This window comes from Dermacentor albipictus, chromosome 9 (assembly GCF_038994185.2).
Source record: "Dermacentor albipictus isolate Rhodes 1998 colony chromosome 9, USDA_Dalb.pri_finalv2, whole genome shotgun sequence".
Taxonomy (NCBI): domain Eukaryota; kingdom Metazoa; phylum Arthropoda; class Arachnida; order Ixodida; family Ixodidae; genus Dermacentor; species Dermacentor albipictus.
The window spans coordinates 62,705,242-62,720,445 of record NC_091829.1 but is presented as its reverse complement, the minus strand read 5'-3'; the positions used below and the strand labels follow the sequence as shown (position 1 = coordinate 62,720,445).

At 44.2% G+C, this 15,204-nt stretch overlaps 1 protein-coding gene across 2 annotated transcripts in view; it reads left to right on the top strand.

The window, feature by feature from the left end:
- Positions 1 to 4,531, top strand: part of LOC139050028 (zinc finger protein 235-like) — a 40,167-nt gene extending 35,636 nt beyond the window's left edge. For both annotated transcript variants that reach the window (XM_070526157.1, XM_070526158.1), the window contains one exon: positions 2,504 to 4,531. In XM_070526157.1, coding sequence (XP_070382258.1) covers positions 2,504 to 3,173 — 670 coding nt within the window. In that variant the 3' untranslated portion in view covers positions 3,174 to 4,531. The remainder of the gene's footprint in view (positions 1 to 2,503) is intronic.
- Positions 4,532 to 15,204: the final 10,673 nt, after the last annotated feature.

Here is a 15,204-nt window from a genome sequence, read left to right as displayed (position 1 = left end):
AAAGATTGCGAAGGAAAGACGCTCATCGGAGTCAAGGCTCATAAAATGAAACCGGGTTATGGCCAAGTTTACCAAGTCAATGCAGCATGGGAATGCCGGCAGTAAGAAGAGTGGTCAAAGTTATTCTGCAGTCGACCACTCTGACATGCCTTACAATAAGATCATGGTTTCGGTGCGTAAAACCTACATTTACTTTTATATTTGATATATTTTTATCTCCATCATAACGTTCCAAATGGCTCAGGTTCAAAAGTATTACATAGCACTACGTTAAGCAGCTTGAGCATGTCGTTGAGAGGGAGTTCGCACTTTGCACGATACGTAACTCTGCCACGTGATACGTTAGTCAGAGTGCGCATGCGCGTCTCATACCAATAAGACACCAAGTTGCAGTGCTTCAGTAACCAAGTGGCAGCAGGCTGAGCAGTCCATACGACCCACTCTGATTCCAATTAGTCCTGCCTCTTTGTGTCCTGTGAGAAAACAAGATATATATATAGTAAACCTGAAGTCAACGTGCGTTTCTCGATTTCACCAGTGCTCAAACATTCCATAACTATAGACGGACATAACTGATGGAATTGCATTTTAGTGTTTTCATATACTTAAGAAAGCATGGAGAAACTCGAGTAACAAGATTACAATTTTATAACTCAGCAATAAAATTAATTCAGTCAACTTCACCAAATAACACCAGTAAATTACACAAAATTCATGTATTACACAGCGCTGTGAAATTTTCTATGCTATGGGTATGCATGGGTCATGCATACCATGCATGCCAGTCCTGGAACACAATGTATTGATTTCAGCAAACTGCAAATTGATAGAAACAGACTTGTGCACCTGGGATCGTCAAAGAGATGCAGCGAATATAACTGTGATATATCTTTTCGTGTGGGTAACATTACAAGTTCTATGCTTTTAATGTTTTATTTAGTTAGTGATTTCATAATTTTTCCCGCTTGCAAACCCAAATTGAAATTATGATGGATACATTTGCCGGAATTTAACTGTTTCACTTAAACAAAATTACATTGATAGTTATCTTTTTTTAATAAATAATCGGATCTCGATGCCGGCTAAGCTGGCTTGATTAAAAAAGACGTGCAATGTAACACCACACAGGTTAAACCAAACCATAACAGTGCATGCATGATGTGAACAACAGTAACAATAATAAATACAAGGAAGAACGGAATAAAAGGAAGAACGAAATGACCTTTAGGTATTACATTACGTTGTCGCATGTGACGTTGATGTAGCTTACCTACAGTGCCATACGCTCACTTCATACTGCAGCTCGTTGGGATTGGCCCGTATGATCGTATAACGTTATGCATTAGCACAGGTGCAACAGGCTTTCGTTTTCAGGTATTAGAAGAGTGTAACATGGTGCCGAACTTTTTTAGTCTTCGTAGCGTAGAACGCGCCCTAAAAGATTCACCGATCATTAGGATAGCCCATAATGCGAAATTTGAGAGCAGCTACGTACGTGCTTTCATTTCGCGATATGCGGAGGCAAATATTTCGATAAGGTCACAAAGCAGAGGTCACGCGCGACGGTTTTTGTAAATGACTGATCTAAGGATCCAGTGTATTCGCTGGTGCTGCTAGGCTTACATAAAATACTACGCATTTCACGTCGCGTATACAACCCGATCGCAAAACGATTGCAAATCAAGACAACCGAACAAAGAAAACAAATTAGGCCGGAGCGAGAGCCGACGCGAACTGACAATAGTACGAAATGAACGCTCTGGCTGAGACCAGATGCTAGCACGAAAGGTGTGGTAGTGCGGGTCAGGATAAAACCACTTTCCCGTGCTCATGTCACTGAAGGGGCAGCTATCATTGGGCTCCGCCTCTCGACCATTCAATGCTCGCGTTTCCTGCCGCTCTGCGTTCGCTCTTTCATCTTTCTCTGTTCCGCTCGTTCGCTCGGTTACGCCGCCGACGCTCGGCGCTGGAGCGGATAATTAAGAGCTGCGCCATAAAACGGAGACGTATTTTAGCCGACGCAAAATAGTCTTTTTCAATGCCAACTGTCTCACTTCCGAGGATACGTTTCTGGACTTTTGCCTGAATACTCCTTGTGAGCGTGTTGAAGACGGAGTTGTGTTTTTAATACTTTTAATACGAGTTTTTTAATTTACTATCACTGACAGATATTCCTACTCTCCTGCATCGGTTCCATGTAGGATACACATGATGTATTAGATAATGCAAGGCTTCTGTTATGCTTGCATCTCGAAAGGAAAGTTCTTAATTTGCAGTTTAGCATCACTGGCCACCGAAACCACCACTGTTCAATTTCTGACAATCTAGAGCCCGCATCGAGCGCTAAAAATACCAGTGCAGCAACTTAGCGCTAAAATTAAACGAGTCGCCTTACCATTACCGGGCGGTTTAGTTTGTCAAACTCTCAATTGGTCAAAACGTGTTTTTGTCGTCCCATAGAAAGGGTCGACCATTTTGAGCTAACTTGCCCGTGTCCGTGCAGGAATGCTACTGGAACCGGAGAAAGGGAACAGCAAGCGTCCTGCGTTGCCAGTAGAAAGGTTTCCAGCAGACGGGACACCTTACCCGGGCAAACCAACAACCACACGGGTGATACAGCCCCCACTTTCCGAGCACGAAATCAATCATCCGTCAAGAAGTCGAGCCACAAATGCGAAACATGTGGTAAATTGCTAAGCGGAGCTCTTAGTCTAACTGAACATTACCGCATGCATACAGGCGAGAGACCCTTCAAATGCGAAATATGCAAGAAATCATTCTCGCATAGGGCGAGTTTCCATAAACATCAACAGGTTCACAAAGGAGTGAAACCCTATATCTGTCAAATATGTACTATACCATTCAGAAACAAAGAGGACCTTAAGAGTCATCTCAAATCACATAGTTCCGACAGACCTTTCGTTTGCGACATATGTAACCGCCCCTTTGAGTGGAAAACAAATCTCCGAAGACACCGCAAAAGAGCTCACAAGGCTAAAATCTCGTACGAGTGCAAGCACTGTGGATTTCGGTCCGCAAAGAAAGAAAGCCTAGACGCACATCTGTGTAAGAATATCAGCTGCCAAGTGTGTGTACATTCGTTTAGAGACGCAGCTCAACTGATTGCACATCACGATGCGCATATGGATGTGCAGTCGCAACAGTGTGACTAGTGGGCAAGTGAAGTAAATCGCCCACGTGTTTTGCATAGGAACGTGACCATGAAGCCGTGCAGCAAAATAACGCTGACATTCTCCCGCAGGGGCGAGTAACTATCCGAACGCATCGTTTCCACAGACGGGCTTCTTTTCACGTTTAAAACTGCTGAGTGAAACGCAAGGCTTCAAAGATGGCGCTTGATTTTTTTGAAATTACCGGACAAAAACGTCGTCTCCCACAGAATTTGGGATGTTGCGATGGCGAAGTATACTGCAAGCCCTGACTAGAGGTAACTGTTCTCAAAACTAAGTTGTTTCGCCGAAGGAGCTTTCACAAACTCATTTTTAGACAAACCCTAATGGGCTGCAACTTTGTGTTTGTGTAACTAGAAGGCTCAATGTTCGCACAAGATCCTTGACTCCTCGTTTAGTTTTGTGCAAGCGCTTTGACAGTGTACTTTTAAACAAGCTTTAGCTAACAATGCTTTTAATGATTCTGCAGTGCGAATAGAAGGGGGTCCTCACATGAGGAACCCTTTAAAAAAGAGGCACTGTGTTCTTTTCAACTAATCATTATCTAACCTCTGCTAATATATGAGGTCCTCAGGCATTCCTGCCTTTCAGACACAACGTTTACAATTATAGACACATGTATGGTAAAATTTATTTCCCTTACATATTGTTCAATACACGATATGTTTTGGTTCTCTCTATAGATCTTGTACTCATACCGAAGATTTTAGTTCCTAATCATGCTGATGACCACACTGAGACTGTATTAGACACAAGCCGTTTCGAGCCTAAATATACATGTTCTTCCACTGCCAGTATTTTAAATGTTTTTATATATAGCTAGAACCTCTGCCAATTTTAAGTTACAGTTGCTTATTCCCTCGTAAGTCGTGTCTTTTGACTTGCGCACCACTCTAGTTACAGCTGTGGAATTTTTAAACCTGATCTGACAAACGTATCCCTGCGAGCAACTACAGGACAATTGAGATACAGGTTTTAGTTAATATTATTGACCCGCGCACTTCTATATCTTTTTCCAGTGAACGCATCTCGCCGAATAGCAAATGTTAAGTTACAGCTCAGGGCATGAGGCACCAGCATGTATCAGGACATTCTGCAATTGTCGAGATTTTTGTAACCAAATTGCGCACAATGCAAATACAGTTGTGCGTTCTGGAAGACACGCGAGCAGCAATTATAACGCTGGAATCATCTACAAAAAAGTGAGAAAAGCCGATACTCGTTAATGGCAAATCATTTGTTCAGCGATCGACTCATGTACCCGGCACTATCTTTCTGCCCGAATGTAACTCCTTTGTTGGTTCCGGTTCACCCAATAAAGTCTTTCATGAATCACGGTTCTTCTAACTGTGTTGTTCGCTGTCACTACAATTTGAGATCTCGTATACACTCTAAGAACAGTTTACACCCTTTAGCGTGCCCCTTCTGCCACACAACAATAATCGTCATCGGCATTGATGCGTTTCCTGTCTTTAACGCTGCGAGCCCGGTACTTTCCAGTAACGAATGGCACGAGCGTTATCAGCATGATAGCATTGCCGACAGAAAATTAGTGGGCGCGGCGCTTTCAAGAAAGGAAACGCATCAAGGAAGATGACGATTATCGTTGTGTTGGAGAAGGGGGCAATCCAAAGGGTGTAACTTTGCCTAAGAGTGTAGGTGCTTCGTGGAAACTGAATAAACCCTAGCAGTTATGAACATAACGTTGACGTCATCATGGACGAGCGATCTAGCCGCAGGCTACGACTACTGCCCCAGTACGGACCTCTGCCCCAGAAGATTAGGAAGATATTGTGAACCAGACAACTGCCCCAACGAGTGCCCTTGTCACCTGCACCGACGTGCGCTGCAAAAACCAATGAAGCCACCGATCATTCGCATATCATTGTTTGGAGGTCTGAAAACCTGGCGGGAAACCCACTCAAGAACCGCTATGTTTAACAACCTAAACTGTGAAAAGCTGCGGTTTCGCAGCCTACATTTTTACACCATTTCATCAATTACGGCATTTCCACAAGCATTCGTGAGCGTCATGTTTAAGGAGCGGGCTGAAGTTCAATGAGAACACCGTGATCTTCAGGGCAGAAATCCACTGTTAATTCAGCCATGTCCACACGCAGATGGCACAGATAGAAGCGTTTTCGCTCATCTGCAGTTTTGAAGCAACAGGTTTACGCCGGACTGATACGTAATCTGGCCAAGACCATTGCGAAATTCTTAACGGAAGCAACGGGCATCGAAAATACGGGCGCAAAATTGAGGTATTACAGAGCAATTGAAATTAAACTATTTTATGAGTAGATACTTTGGAAATCCTCCCATAAATGATAATTATTTTATCCGTTTAATATAAGATTGGCGATTTCAGAATTGTCATGTGCAGAACCAAAACTAAAATTCTCATTTACTAAATTCATACGGATCAAAATGAAGAACTTTGTTCCTTCGCCTTGAGGGGTTCTCTTCAAATACTACAGCGGCTGTTGTGGCCAGTTCTTCACTTTGCCAACATTTAATTCATTACTTATTTTTTCATTTTATTTATATTTTACAAAATTTTCAATGAAGTTCTAACTTAATGACATAATCCAGTCCAGACACCGGCCAAGCTGCCATGATCGGAGAAGACGTAAAATGTAAACCACATGAGTTGAGCCGCGTCATCATATTGCATTAGCAATGTGAATAACAATATATATAGGTATACAAGTAACACATTACCCACACAATAGCGATCTATGTTCACGTACTGCTTAGCGCAGGTATCTCAACAGAGCAGCAGGCAGCAAAGAATACATATACTGGGCATGCGTGATCTGCTCCGAGCAACACGTCTGTGCTCCAGAAGGATTCTACAAGCAAGCGTCTCTCTTTGAAAGGGGACAAGTCCTCATGAGTTCCGTCTCCCTGTCGAAACGTTGGCTTCAGCTGCAAGCTTCAGTTACCTTTTACAACCACCGCAGGTCGCAGTGTTCATGTGCATATCCTTCTTGTAATTTAGAACTCCTGACGCCACCGGCGTTTAGCCACAGAATACGCAGTACTACCAGGCTAGTGGCACAACTACGGTAAGTGTGGGAAGATTTTCCGCCGGTGGTATACCACGCCTCGCCTTGCAGGTGAATCAGCAAACCGTCTGCAGTCGTATACGATACATTTGTAGAGCATCGCCGCTAGATCACGGGTGCACAGTTCTGCACCTGTAAATCAGCGCTCTACATTCTGCATAGTTTCATATACAATGAATGTAACTGCTGTCTCAAGAACTTAGGCTCAAGGTTGAGATGATCTGACGCGTGAATCGCTGCGGCGATAACGCTACTAGCGCGCGTACGGTCCTGTACTCCTGCTGAGCACAGTTGGCGGATTATCCGTGAGCAATTCCTAACGCAGAATTAGGAGGGGTATGAAACCGATACATGCACTCAGGTAGAGGATGGTGCAAAAAGAGGCACAATGCAGCAAGCGCCTCGAGACATCTTGCGGTTATGCGAGGGGTGTTAGTCACAGCTGCGTAGCAGCCATTCCCAGTTTGCTATCGTGTTGACGTCGCTAAAAAACGCAGTCGCAAGGCTCCTACGGCTTCACCATTGGAAGCAAAGTTTCTTTTTTTGGGGGGCTGCCTATTTTTGATTGAAGTGTTTAACTACATGATAAATTCAACTGCACTTCGCTTGTCCTTACCTAGTACTTTGCAGCAGTGCTACAATGCAGTCTCAAATATTAACGCGATTGCCTTAAGGGCCGCGTGTCAAAGAAAATCCGCTGTCGGCGTCGGTAGAGTTGTCCGTGAGCCTAAATTCTCGTATGTATATGGGTACCATTAAGTTGCAACGAAACTGCTTGTTGGCCTCGTTGGTGCTTGCTAAAGACGGTGTTTTTTGCTGCAAGGTAAAATACACAAAAGTAAGAAAAATAAATACACATAGACACACAGATACAAACACATGCCACCCGTATTGTGTTCTACGTATCTAATTTCTGTGTGTTTTAACTTGCGGGAAAAAAATGTATTTTACCATATACGTATCTGTGTATTTGACGCGTTGCTATATTACATGCCGTATATGCAGGTTATATTACCGCACCATCCTATCACTAAAGATGCTCAAGCCTTGCTTTACATTCTTTACAAAGTTCCCGGAACTTTGAGAATGTCAGCCCACAAACAAATGACACGCAAAAAAACACCGACAACGCATGCTTTTATGGTAAATCTTCTAATACTGAACTATGGAAAGTGCGAAACAATAAGGGAAACCTGATAATTAGGCATTGTTCTTTTAGGCGCGGTTCTTCGCAACCTTCGGGATCGGCCCACGCAATAGGAGTGTATAGTGAACAATGGTGTATGTGTATGGTGAACAAGAGTGTATGACGAACAGCAAGAGTGTATGACGAATATAAATGATCAGTCATGACATGAATATCATGACATTTGTCTAATGTAGGTCATCACACAGCTACTTATGTCTTGGTGCTCTCATGGTCGTTTCGGTAACTTGGTAGGTACCAAGATCAAAATAGGGTGACAAGAGCGTAAGACGAAAATCAATGGTAGTGGTCATGACATGAATGTCATGATATGCATGTAATGTAGGTCATGAAACAGACGCATACGGCTTGGTATGTGCCAAACTTGGCATGGTATGACACGAGAGCACGACGAACATAAATGATAGATCATGACTTGAATGTCATGGCATCCGTGTCATGTAGGTCATGAAATCGCCGCCTACGTCTTCGTACCCTCATGGTCATTTCACTAACTTGGTAGGGTCGATTGCCACAGGGCGTTGGATCTGCCGGCTTTTTTAATGTCTGATAGTCTATCGATGGCCTAACCCAGATGTAGGGGATGATAGCAATATTAAGCATGAAATACATGAAGCCCACGTTGTCGGCAACCTTCATGAGACCTCGAGCCTAACTACAGAGCCGTTATCCAGGAAGTCAAAAGGAGAATGGGGCTTGAATGTGACGAGAACCAAATAGACATCGTTGCGAGAGCAAAACGAGATCATCCGGGCAACAAGTCAAAACGCAGGACAATGCAGTCTCTGGCCTCCAACTTTTTGTACAAGACCGCATTACCTATGCTAGTCACCGTCCAAAGAAGCTACAAGAATTATTGCTTCCGATTGTACTGGTAGCGAGCAGCAGTAGTTTCCGATGAAACCGGTACACATGCCAGTCTCGAACCACGGGGTACGATGGCAGGCGGCCCTTGTCAGTCACATACTTCGCTGATCAAATTTTGGGCGTTAGGGAAAATGAGGAGGCCGCCCGTGTCCATGGACTCTAGGTCGTCACCTAGGCTGGGGTACGGTGGCTAGCTGGGGTGCTTATGGCCACAGGCCACCCAAATTGCCTGCCATTTTGAATAAAGTTTTCACACTCTCACTCCTCTTTCTTGCTCACCACATAACTCAAGCTGTAATTTCTTGTACATAAGCTCTTTTAGGCCCCTTTACTGCCACGTCACATTAAATTCACAGAACCCATCAGACCACTACGAACACATTAACACTATCATGGCGCTCTTTGGCCATACCGGGCCTTTGCGTCATTAAACCTCAAACATCAATCAAGTGCGGCGCTCAATCAAAATCAAATCAATCAAAATAGCGGCGCTCAAAGGCAAATACAGTGCACCATGTAGTCGATTGTGATTTTTGGTGCGTACATAGGGTTGCCTGTGCTCTTTTCAAGGCCAGCGGTCCGTCAGTTACGCGGCGCTGGTTTTGCGCTCTTTTTTGAAAGATGGCGCAACGCTGCGTAACCAGGCCTGCAGCGTCCGGTGAGCCGCGGATGGTTGTGAGTGTTAAGATGGTTGTGAGTAAGCGTCATTACTTCAACTATGCTTCTTTTCTGGCACCCATTTTTTACTTGCATCTACGCTAGATTGCAGGAGAATCAGCATTTTTTTTTTTTGCTTTCCGTGATGGGCTTCTAAGCATGCATTGCTTGACGGCAGTGTTTCCTTAAGAGCTGCATCTACAGCAGTCCTCAAATTGCATACGAATAATCTATTTCTGAAATGCGAATACATCGTTGGCTGACGTGTGTACAGGTCCGCTATGAAAGTAAGGCGCATTTTGTGGGAAAAATATATTGACTGACTGGACCTATAGAAATGGTTAACATTCTTCAATATATTCCCCCTCCGTCGATACACATGCATAGACGTGTCTAGCACGCTTGGAAGGCACCCTGAAATTTCTTCACTGCAATGTCTCTAAGGAATGGTGCAACATGCTTTTGGATGTTTTCCACAGTCTCCCAATGCTTTCCTCTCAGCGCTTTCTTCACTCAGGGGGAACAAAAAAAGGCGCACGTTGCCAAGTCGAGACTGTAAGGAGACGGGAGACCACCAGGGTGTTGCTCCGGGTCAGGAAGTTGGTAACGATGAAAGACGTGAGGCTGGGGGCATTGTCATGATGGAGCTTCCCCGTGTCATTGATGTCAGCCCTCACGCGCGCGACCCGGTGTTTCAATCTCTTGACCACCACCTGGTTAAAGGCTCAGTTGGGCCTCTCCCTGCGGTACAAACTCAAAATGGACGATTCCTCTGGCGTTAAAAAAGAGTGAACATCGTTTGAAGCGAGACTTGCTCACATGACTGTTGCAAAAGCGCACGAGATTTGATAAAATGTACCACGTTATGAAGCGTTCTCGCGCAATGACATTATTGCCCTCAAACATGCCGCGTAAGATCGATGGACGCAGACCTTCTGACAGAATAGGTGGCATGCAAAAAGTTACTGCGTCTCCTAAGATCTCTCGTAAGAGGTGAACGGCGAAAGCCTACCCTTCTCCCTCTTATCATTCACCTCTTTCTCTTTGGCTTTTCTCTTTCCCTTCTTTCTTTTAGTCATTACTGCATATGAGAATTTTTAGTCATTTGTAATCAATTGCGGTCATTAAGAACCGTAGTTGGACATGTTGGTCATATCATTGTCATTAGTATTCATTACAAGTAATTTCAATAATTATTAGTCATTATTGGCCATTAGCAAGTATTCTTAGTCACTTCTAAGTAATTGCAGTCGTTACAATTGTTGTTGGACATATCGCTCATTTCGTAGTCATTACTAGTCATTAAAAGTCATTTCACTCATCATTATTCATTACCGGTCACTATTAGGCATTTTTAGTCATCTGTAATCAATTTTGGTCATTACAAGCCATCGTTAGACATATTGGTCATATCCTAGTCATCAGTAGTCACTACAATTCATTGTAATCGTTATTAGTCATTACTGGTCATTACTAAGCATTTTAGCCATTCCTAATCAACCGTAGTCGTTACAATTCGTCGTTAGACATATTGACCATATCATAAACTTTGGTAGTCATTACAAGTCATTAGTATTAATTAGTAGGCATTATGAACCCTACCAGTCTCTATCGTAACTTTATGATTCACTAACTGTCACCAGCAATAATTTCTCATTCTTCAATCTGTGTTTAATTTGTCTTCCTATGGCGTGATGACACTTCTACATGCGTACACTCCAGCGGACAGGTCTGCAGTCACTCGAGAGCTCGCAGAAAGCTCGCTGTGCGCGTTTCGGCATATGCTGACAGCTTCGGTTATGAAAGCGTATATTTCGTTATGACACATGTGGTTATGAAAGGGTTACTACCATGCGATGCTTGCCAGCACCAGGTAGTTGCTCCTATATAATGTTCATCGATTGACTGATTGATTGCTTTAACGTTAGTCTCAATGCAACGCCCAGGGTACGACAGAGAAATCAATGTCCTTTATAAACAGCTCTTTGATACGTGATACAAAATACTACAGGACTGCGCATTCATTTCGAAATTTCTTAAGGTGCCATTATTCTTAATGAACAAATATTTCTGCATTCCGACCTCTAACGTAGTTCCCAGCTGCTAGCTTTCCCGCAGTGTTCTTCTAGCGGAAACAATTTTAGTGGCGGGTTCACCTTGACGCCATCTCGAGAACTGTTTACGCTGAAAAAGCGATTAAGCTTTACTTACAACTTCGTCGGAGGCTTTATGTTCCTTGGCGAGACCGGAATCCGCCATACTGACATTCTTTCTTCCTTGGCACCCCAGAAGTAAGTCAAACCAACTCCGGCATCGGCTTCTTCCGTGTGCTTGCAACGCACCACTGCGTCACGCGACTTTCGCGGACCTTTTACCGGCGCCGCTACTCTCGTTCCCAGTTTAGTTGTTCGCGTAGATAAGGGAGCGACGTGGAAACCAGCCGCCTTGTTGGGCATGACGCAGCATCCCAATATCATTACCTTTCTGTTTCCTTTCAGATACGCCGTATCTGGCGCTGAGCTTTGAAAGTTCTGGTCGGGAATTCAATGATGTAGCTTTTAGTCTAAACTGTCTGTCACTTGATGCGAGTGGAAACATGCGAGACCTAAATAGAACCGGAGGCGGACGAGGTTGGCTCAGACGCCGAGTGATGCCATTTATCGCGAGGTGGTTCACGTCAAGCAAATGGTGAATGGATTTCCTGTTGTTGGCACCAAACATAATCCACTCACGTCCACGCATATAGTATGCGTAAATGACATGGCGCTGTAGGCGATATCATTCGATAGGCGCAGTGTGCCGCTGGAGGACCTTCTTACGAAACTGAGTAACTTGTGAACACTCGTGCGTAGTGTGGACTTCCCGCTGCTCTGAGCAGGATGGCATAGCCGGCCCACATTCGACTGGTCCATGCCGTGTTCCAACTCGGTTGGCAGCCATGCAGAGGCCTCTGGAGGTTGCCGAGCTCTCCCGAGTCTGCTCCAGCCAAACGTTCGTCTGCTCGAAGAGGAATCGGAAGAGACACGGGGTCAGAATTCTGTCGTATCTCGGCCACACTCCGAGTTTGAAGGTGGGAGCGCCTCGGAGCACTCGGAGCTGGAGCGCAGCGCTGTCAGTAAACCCGGCGATTGTAGTCGAAGCGCGTAAACTCACGGCGAGAAATCTCTTGAAGGTTCGAGAGTGAACAGTTCAATGTGTCACAAGTATATCAACGCCTTTTTTGCGAAGCATTGGAAAGGCGGTTAGTGCAAATATAATGTTGCGTGGTCAGAGCTACAAGTGAGGCTGAGGCGGAGACCTATTTCGGATGTAGTTTTACTGCCTTTATCAATTTGAATTTCAATCAATTCGATTTATTATTAATAAGAACTAATCAATTTTAGAATTTTGTTAGACGTCCATATGATCTAGCAGTCTGATTTCAGATGGCATTAAGTGAAATAGAACAAACGGCATGCCACATTTTCATTATCCTAATCGGTTTTGGTCAATAGAACACCAAACATTTTTACTTCAACTAGGTCAGCCTAGCTAAAGGAACGAGAAAAAATGAAAGTGTCAAAACCAATAGATAGGATAGAATTCGCGGAGCTGTCAAAACTGATCAACACAGCGGAAATAAGGGATATTCAAAACTACAACGTGGGAAATACTGAAGAAGGCATAAAATATGGACGCCGCCTAAAATCGGTTACAAAGAAACTTGGCATAACACAAACCAAGATGTATGCACTGAAAGATTAGCAGAGTAATATCATTAGCAATCTGAAAGGTATAGTAAAAGCAGCAGAAGTCTATGCTCACGTGTACAGTACCTAGAGGAGGGATATTCGATATGTAGGGCTTGAGTTAAGATGTATGATGTCGGACGGGGTTGTCAGTCCACGTACACGTGTCAGAAACAAAGCGAATAGTTCGCCTCTGCGCTATTTCTATTTCCTAAAGCGAGAACATCAAGTGGCTAGTTGCAATGGTTTATACCCACAATAAAAGCGGTCCTAGTGAGAGCAAAATATGGTCATCAAGAATGGCTCACATCCCCATAAGCATGCAAGGATGTAATGGCTGAATATGAATCAAGGAAAGAAAGAAACATCCATTGAACCGACGACCGAACGAACGAGCGACGGGAAAAAAGAGAGCCAATGAAAACAAGAACGAAATGACTTTTGGGTATTGCATCATGTTCCCTAATGCGACGTTAGGAGGTCAACCTACAGTGACAAATGTTGACTTCACACCGCAGCTCACTATAACTGACCCGTCAGATCGTACAAGTTTAGGCATTAACACTTGTGCAGCAGGACTTCGTCTTCAGGTGTTATTAGAGCGTAACATCCTTCCGAACTTGTTTACTCTTCTTAATATACAATCCGTCCTGAAACATTCACCGACCATTACAATAGCCCTTACCGCGAAATTTGAGAGCAACCGTGTATGTTTTTCATTTCTCGATATATTGAGGAACCTAAATTGGAAGAGACAAGTAGCACAGGTAAATGGGGACGGCTCTTTCAAATGACTGATCGAACGATCCAGTGTAATAGCTGGTGCTGCTCGGGTTCCATAAAATCTAAAGCAATTCGCGTCGTGCATAAAATCCAATTGGAAAACAATCGCAAACCAAGACAACCGAACCAAGCAATTCAAACAAGCCAAAGCGAGAGCCGATACGAGCTGATCTCGGCACGAAATCAGCGCTCTGGCTCAGACCAGATGCTAGTACGATACGAGCGGTCGGGCATGGCCACATGAAACCAATTTTCCGCGCTCTAGTCACTGAAGGGGCACCTCTCATTGGTCTCCGCTCTCAACCGTTCAAGGCTCGCATCTTCAGCCGCTCCGCGTTTATTCTTTCATCCTTCGCCGTTTTGCTCGTTCGCTCGGTTACGTCGCCGACGCTTGCCGCAGGAGCGGAACATTAAGAGCTGCGCCATGAAACGCAGACGTATTTTAGCTGACGCAAAACAGTCTTTTTCAACGCCAAACGTCTCGCTTCCGAGGGCACGTTTCTGGACTTTTGGCTGAATACTCGATGTGAGCATGTAGTAGATGGAGCTGCATTTTTAATACTTACACCAGCTAGCTTTTGCACTTACCATCACTGACAGATATTTCTACTCTCCTGCACCAGTTTCATGCAGGATATGCACGATGTTTTAGATAATGCACGGCTTCTGTTATGCTTGCATCACGAATGACGAAAGTTCCTAATTTCCAGTTCAGCATCACAGGCCACCAAAAGCAGCAGTGTTTAATTTCGGGCAATGCAAAGCCCAAATCGAGCACTAAATATCAATGCAACCACTTAACGCTAAAATTTAGCTAATTGCCGTATCTTTAATAGGCGATTTAGACTGTCAAACTCTCAATTGGATAAAAATGTGTTTTTGTCGTCCAATAAAAAGGGTCAGCCATTTTGAGCCATTTTGCAGGGACGGCATGGCCACAATTAGTACATGACCGGGGTTGTTGGAGAACTATGGGAGAGGCCTTTGCCCCTCAGTGGGCGTAACCAGGCTGATGATGATGATGATGATGATGATTCTGATGATGATTTTGAGCTGCTTTGTCCGCATACTTGCAGGAATGCTACTGGAACCAGAGGAAGGGAACCGCCAGAGTCCTGCGTTGTCCGAGCACGTGATCAATAGTCGGTCAAGAAATCGAAGCACAAATGAGAAACATGTGGTAAATTGTTTAGCAGGGCTAATAGTCTAACTGCACATTACCGCATGCATACCGGCGAGAAACCCTACAAATGCGAAATATGCGAGAAATCATTCGCGTACAATTCTGATTTCCATTCTTATCAACGGATTCACACAGGCGTAAAACCCCCATATCTGCCAAATATGTGCTAAACCATTCAAAGCAAAGCGGAACCTAAAATTCTTCTCATAACACACAGTAATGACAGACCTTTGGTTTGCAACGTATCTAATGTCTCCTTTAAGCGTAACTCACATCTCAGAAGTCACCGCCAAAGAATTCACGAGGTTAAAATGCCGTAGGAGTGCAAGCAGTGTGGATTTCGGTTCGCAAAGAAAGAATACCTCGAAGCACATCTCTGCCAGAATAGTAGGTGCCAATTGTGTGGAGATACGTTTAGAGATGCATCTGAACTTATTGGCCATCTCGTGATGAATACAGCATTGAAGTCGTAAAATTGTGACGCAAGTGGCGAAAGTGGCACAGTGGCGCAAGTGAGGTT